At 34.4% G+C, this 5701-nt stretch overlaps 1 protein-coding gene across 1 annotated transcript; it reads right to left on the minus strand.

Moving 5' to 3' along the window:
* Window positions 1–1014: 1014 nt before the first annotated feature.
* Window positions 1015–2226, minus strand: LOC139876057 (uncharacterized). Its single transcript, XM_071863356.1, has 2 exons — window positions 1697–2226; window positions 1015–1594 (listed from the first exon to the last, which is right to left on the minus strand). Exons 1-2 carry the CDS (start codon window positions 2224–2226, stop codon window positions 1015–1017), a joined length of 1110 nt encoding a protein of 369 aa, XP_071719457.1.
* Between the last annotated feature and the right edge of the window lie 3475 nt (window positions 2227–5701).

A 5701-nucleotide genomic window follows, 5' to 3' on the forward strand; every position in this document is an offset into this window, starting at 1 on the left:
ATGAATATACATAATAAATAAATAAATTTTGAGACTCATCCTAATAGAATTTGCATATCATGTCAAAAATATTAGATCGTAGTGAGAGTTTGGTTCAAAATTAGTCGAATTTTTTTTCCGGGTCGTGACAGTACCTACCCGTTAAAGAAATTTCGTCCCGAAATTTGATCGAGGTCGTCATGGCTAACAATAAAAATGTTTCATGACGAATATGAATTGATAAATAGAGTTTTATCATCATTGAGTAATATGGATAAAACAATTCGATTACTTGATTAACGTGTATGGATAAAACAATTCGATTACTTGATTAACAATAAAAGATCCCAAGTTTTTAGATTAAATCATATTTAATTATTTCACTCATTATTTATTTTCTGTCTTAATTAACGTGTACGGAATACTAAAACTTAAACTAAAAGGGTAAAAATACTTTTATCGATCCCATAATCTCTTTAATCAATATGCGGACTAACTTTTATTTAAGTCCTCATAGATATATATTAGGTTTATATTAAAATCAACGAAACGTCAACCGAGTGTTCCAAACGTTTACAGTTTAGACTCGAAATCATTTTTATTTAATATATAAGAACATTCATAAATTACAAATTTTACTTCGTAAATAAATATATTAGTTAAATATATTAAACCTTTAAATTTAATATATTAATATATATATACAAGTAATATTCATATATATATATATATATATATATATATATATATATATATATATATATATATATAATAGTTTTCATTACAACGTATTTTATTTTAATTATTTAGTTATAATAATAATTTGTATAATAGTTATTATTGTTTTAAGTTATATATACACATATACATACATTTATACACACACACATTCACAAATAATGGTTCGTGAATCATCGGGATTAGTCAAAAGGTAAATGAATATACATAATAAATAAATAAATTTTGAGACTCATCCTAATAGAATTTGCATATCATGTCAAAAATATTAGATCGTAGTGAGAGTTTGGTTCAAAATTAGTCGAATTTTTTTTCCGGGTGGTGACAAAAGCCGTCTATCAAGCCTTCAATCACCACAGGTTCTTCCCGAGCATATTGTGTCGGTAGCCTAAGGAATGTGATTTCCACGTCTCTCCAGGGGTCGAGCTCATCTTTTTCAATACTGATCATGTTGATTACAACTTTATCTTTCGCCTTCTCACGTTCCTTACCGTCTTTCTTCTGCCAATTGAATGTTTTGTTGGGGTCGACCTTCTTGAACTTCCGTCCTGATAACAAGTGATTGAGTTCGCCTGCTTTGATTTTGGCAATGATTTTGCGTATCAACGCCTTGCATCCATCGTTGTCATGGCCATTGTATTCGTGGAACTCACAATACTTTTCTGACTTTTGACCGTGACTTTTTTCCAGTGGTGCCGGAGAGGTAAACTTTGCCTTTACGGGTTCTGTTAACAGTATTTCCCTTGGAGTTTTGGATAGGTTGTCGATTAGGGACCCCTTATCATATGGTATTCGGCTGCTCTTATCATGCCTATGGCTGTCATGGCTTTTGCCGTGACTGTTGTGGCCTTTGTGATGGCTTTCACTGCGCCTGCTGCTGTCGTGACGGTGCCTACTGTCAATTCTTCTTTCCTCTTCTCTTTTCTTTTTGTCCCGGTGATACCCGACTTGTCTTTCCCTTCCAGAGTGTTGGTACTACCTCGCTACCGTCACTGCATCTGCAAATGTACTCGGGATGTTCCACTGGAGTTCAGAGACGAGCGACGGGTGTGCATCTTTATCTAGGCATGTTATGATTCCGAAAATCTGCTGTATTTCCGGGAGTCCTGGTATTTTTTGACACTCCAGCATATACCTTGTGATGAAGCTTTCAATTTTCTCCCCCTGGTATATTGGTATTTCGTGAGCATACACGTGTGTATACGTGTGTTGGCGGAGGTTCTGATATTGCATGAGGAACTTTTTCCTCAAGTCTGTGAAGCACGTGATTCCATTAGGTGGTAATTTTGCGAACCATTCCCTGGCAGCCGACTGTAGGACGGTCGAAAAGAGATGGCACGCTACCTCATCGCTCCAATGTTGGATTTTCATGGCGCCCTCAAAGATTTGCAGGAAATCATCCGGGTCGGTGGTGCCATTGTACACCCCCAAAGTGACCGGTATGACGATGTTAGCAGGGAGTGTATAGCCGGCGATCCGTTCGCAGAGCTTTTGGCTAGTTTCCGACATCTCATCCGGTCACTTTGCTTTGCTTTCATACCTTTAGGTGGCGCCATTTGATCAAACCAAAATTGACTTGCGTGGTTAGATTTCGGGTTTGAGTGCTTGATTTGAGAAAAATAGTAAGTCAAATGTTTTAACTCCAATAATTGTGCAAACCCCGATTTGGAATCTGGATTCCAAGGGCGTAAAACAATTGATTGAATTAACCTTATTCGATCGGAATCGAATAAGCTAATATCTAAGAGTGAGGATTAATTCTGATGATGATCGAAGCACCGGCCGGAATTGGTTTAACGACTGGAGTGATGTTACCGCAATTGATTTGGGCAGAGTAACATTAATGCATCCAGTGTTGTCCGAATGAAATATTTTGTTTACGTATTTATAGATGTCTAGGAGGGAATGATGACGTGGCACATGTCCCTTTCATGGTTTTAACGAACTTTGTCAATCCCGAGGGGTGACGTGGCACCTGTCCCTTTCGTGGGGAATAACAGATCCTAACGAACTTCCCTAGATTCGCGGGCTGACGTAGCATGCAACTTGCTTTCATGCTTGTTCCGTTATCAAGTGATTATTCCGGGACGAAGTGTCTGCTCCGGGGTAGTGCACTTTCTCCGGGACAACGTTCTTGTCCCGGGAGAATATCTTCGTGTCTGGTTGGAATGCCGTGACGGTACTGACTGCAGGTTGGTTCCGGTTATGGCATCACGGTGCTCTCAGTCTAGCCGGGAAGGTTTTGCTTTTCACTTGTTCCAAGTGTTCCTTCACGGTTATGATTATCACGACAGGCTGTATGATGCTAGTTATGTGTATGTCATCCGGGTTCTCGTGTAGTGACCCGAACTTTTCCATGTTTATATATATTAATTGAGATTGATATTTACATGATTAAATGTTTCCAACATGTTAAGCAATTAAACTTGTTAAGACTTGATTAATTGAAATATGTTTCATATAGACAATTGACCACCCAAGTTGACCGGCGATTCACGAACGTTAAAACTTGTAAAAACGACATGACGATATATATATGGATATACATATGGTTAACATGAGATTATGATAAGTAAGTATCTCCATAAGTATATTAACAATGAGTTACATACATATAAACAAGACTACTAACTTAAGGATTTCGAAACGAGACATATATGTAACGATTATCGTTGTAACGACATTTAAATGAATATATATCATATTAAGATATATTAATATATCATAATATCATGATAATATAATAATTTAAAATCTCATTTGATATTATAAACATTGGGTTAACAACATTTAACAAGATCATTAACCTAAAGGTTTCAAAACAACACTTACATGTAACGACTAACGATGACTTAACGACTCAGTTAAAATGTATATACATGTAGTGTTTTAATATGTATTTATACACTTTTTAAAGACTTCAATACACTTATCAAAATACTTCTACTTAACAAAAATGCTTACAATTACATTCTCGTTCAGTTTCATCAACAATTCTACTCGTATGCACCCGTATTCGTACTCGTACAATACACAGCTTTTAGATGTATGTACTATTGGTATATACACTCCAATGATCAGCTCTTAGCAGCCCATGTGAGTCACCTAACACATGTGGGAACCATCATTTGGCAACTAGCATGAAATATCTCATAAAATTACAAAAACATGAGTAATCATTCATGACTTATTTACATGAAAACAAAATTACATATCCTTTATATCTAATCCATACACCAACGACCAAAAACACCTAAAAACACTTTCATTCTTCAATTTTCTTCATCTAATTGATCTCTCTCAAGTTCTATCTTCAAGTTCTAAGTGTTCTTCATATATTTTACAAGTTCTAGTTACATAAAATCAAGAATACTTTCAAGTTTGCTAGCTCACTTCCAATCTTGTAAGGTGATCATCCAACCACAAGAAATCTTTGTTTCTTACAGTAGGTTATCATTCTAATACAAGGTAATAATCATATTCAAACTTTGGTTCAATTTCTATAACTATAACAATCTTATTTCAAGTGATGATCTTACTTGAACTTGTTTTCGTGTCATGATTCTGCTTCAAGAACTTCGAGCCATCCAAGGATCCATTGAAGCTAGATCCATTTTTCTCTTTTCCAGTAGGTTTATACAAGGAACTTAAGGTAGTAATGATGTTCATAACATCATTCGATTCATACATATAAAGCTATCTTATTCGAAGGTTTAAACTTGTAATCACTAGAACATAGTTTAGTTAATTCTAAACTTGTTCGCAAACAAAAGTTAATCCTTCTAACTTGACTTTTAAAATCAACTAAACACATGTTCTATATCTATATGATATGCTAACTTAATGATTTAAAATCTGGAAACACGAAAAACACCGTAAAACCGGATTTACGCCGTCGTAGTAACACCGCGGGCTGTTTTGGGTTAGTTAATTAAAAACTATGATAAACTTTGATTTAAAAGTTGTTATTCTGAGAAAATGATTTTTATTATGAACATGAAACTATATCCAAAAATTATGGTTAAACTTAAAGTGGAAGTATGTTTTCTAAAATGGTCATCTAGACGTCGTTCTTTCGACTGAAATGACTACCTTTACAAAAATGACTTGTAACTTATTTTTCTGACTATAAACCTATACTTTTCTATTTAGATTCATAAAATAGAGTTCAATATGAAACCATAGCAATTTGATTCACTCAAAACGGATTTAAAATGAAGAAGTTATGGGTAAAACAAGATTGGATAATTTTTCTCATTTTAGCTACGTGAAAATTGGTAACAAATCTATTCCAACCATAACTTAATCAACTTGTATTGTATATTATGTAATCTTGAGATACCATAGACACGTATACAATGTTTTGACCTATCATGTCGACACATCTATATATATTTCGGAACAACCATAGACACTCTATATGTGAATGTTGGAGTTAGCTATACAGGGTTGAGGTTGATTCCAAAATATATATAGTTTGAGTTGTGATCAATACTGAGATACGTATACACTGGGTCGTGGATTGATTCAAGATAATATTTATTGATTTATTTCTGTACATCTAACTGTGGACAACTAGTTGTAGGTTACTAACGAGGACAGCTGACTTAATAAACTTAAAACACCAAAATATATTAAAAGTGTTGTAAATATATTTTAAACATACTTTGATATATATGTATATATTGTTATAGGTTCGTGAATCAACCATTGGCCAAGTCTTACTTCCCGACGAAGTAAAAATCTGTGAAAGTGAGTTATAGTCCCACTTTTAAAATCTAATATTTTTGGGATGAGAATACATGCAGGTTTTATAAATGATTTACAAAATAGACACAAGTACGTGAAACTACATTCTATGGTTGAATTATCGAAATCGAATATGCCCCTTTTTATTAAGTCTGGTAATCTAAGAATTAGGGAACAGACACCCTAATTGACGCGAATCCTAAAGATAGATCTATTGGGCCTAACAAACCCCATC

The sequence above is a fragment of the Rutidosis leptorrhynchoides genome, chromosome 11 (assembly GCF_046630445.1).
Source record: "Rutidosis leptorrhynchoides isolate AG116_Rl617_1_P2 chromosome 11, CSIRO_AGI_Rlap_v1, whole genome shotgun sequence".
NCBI classification, from domain to species: Eukaryota; Viridiplantae; Streptophyta; class Magnoliopsida; order Asterales; family Asteraceae; genus Rutidosis; species Rutidosis leptorrhynchoides.

Coding starts and splice junctions, on each gene's coding strand:
- LOC139876057 (XM_071863356.1), bottom strand. CDS start 2,226: ATGTCGGAAACTAGCCAAAAGCTCTGCGAACGGATCGCCGGCTATACA. Junction 1,595..1,696: donor GATGCAGTGACGGTAGCGAG/GTAGTACCAACA, acceptor CCGTCACGACAG/CAGCAGGCGCAGTGAAAGCC.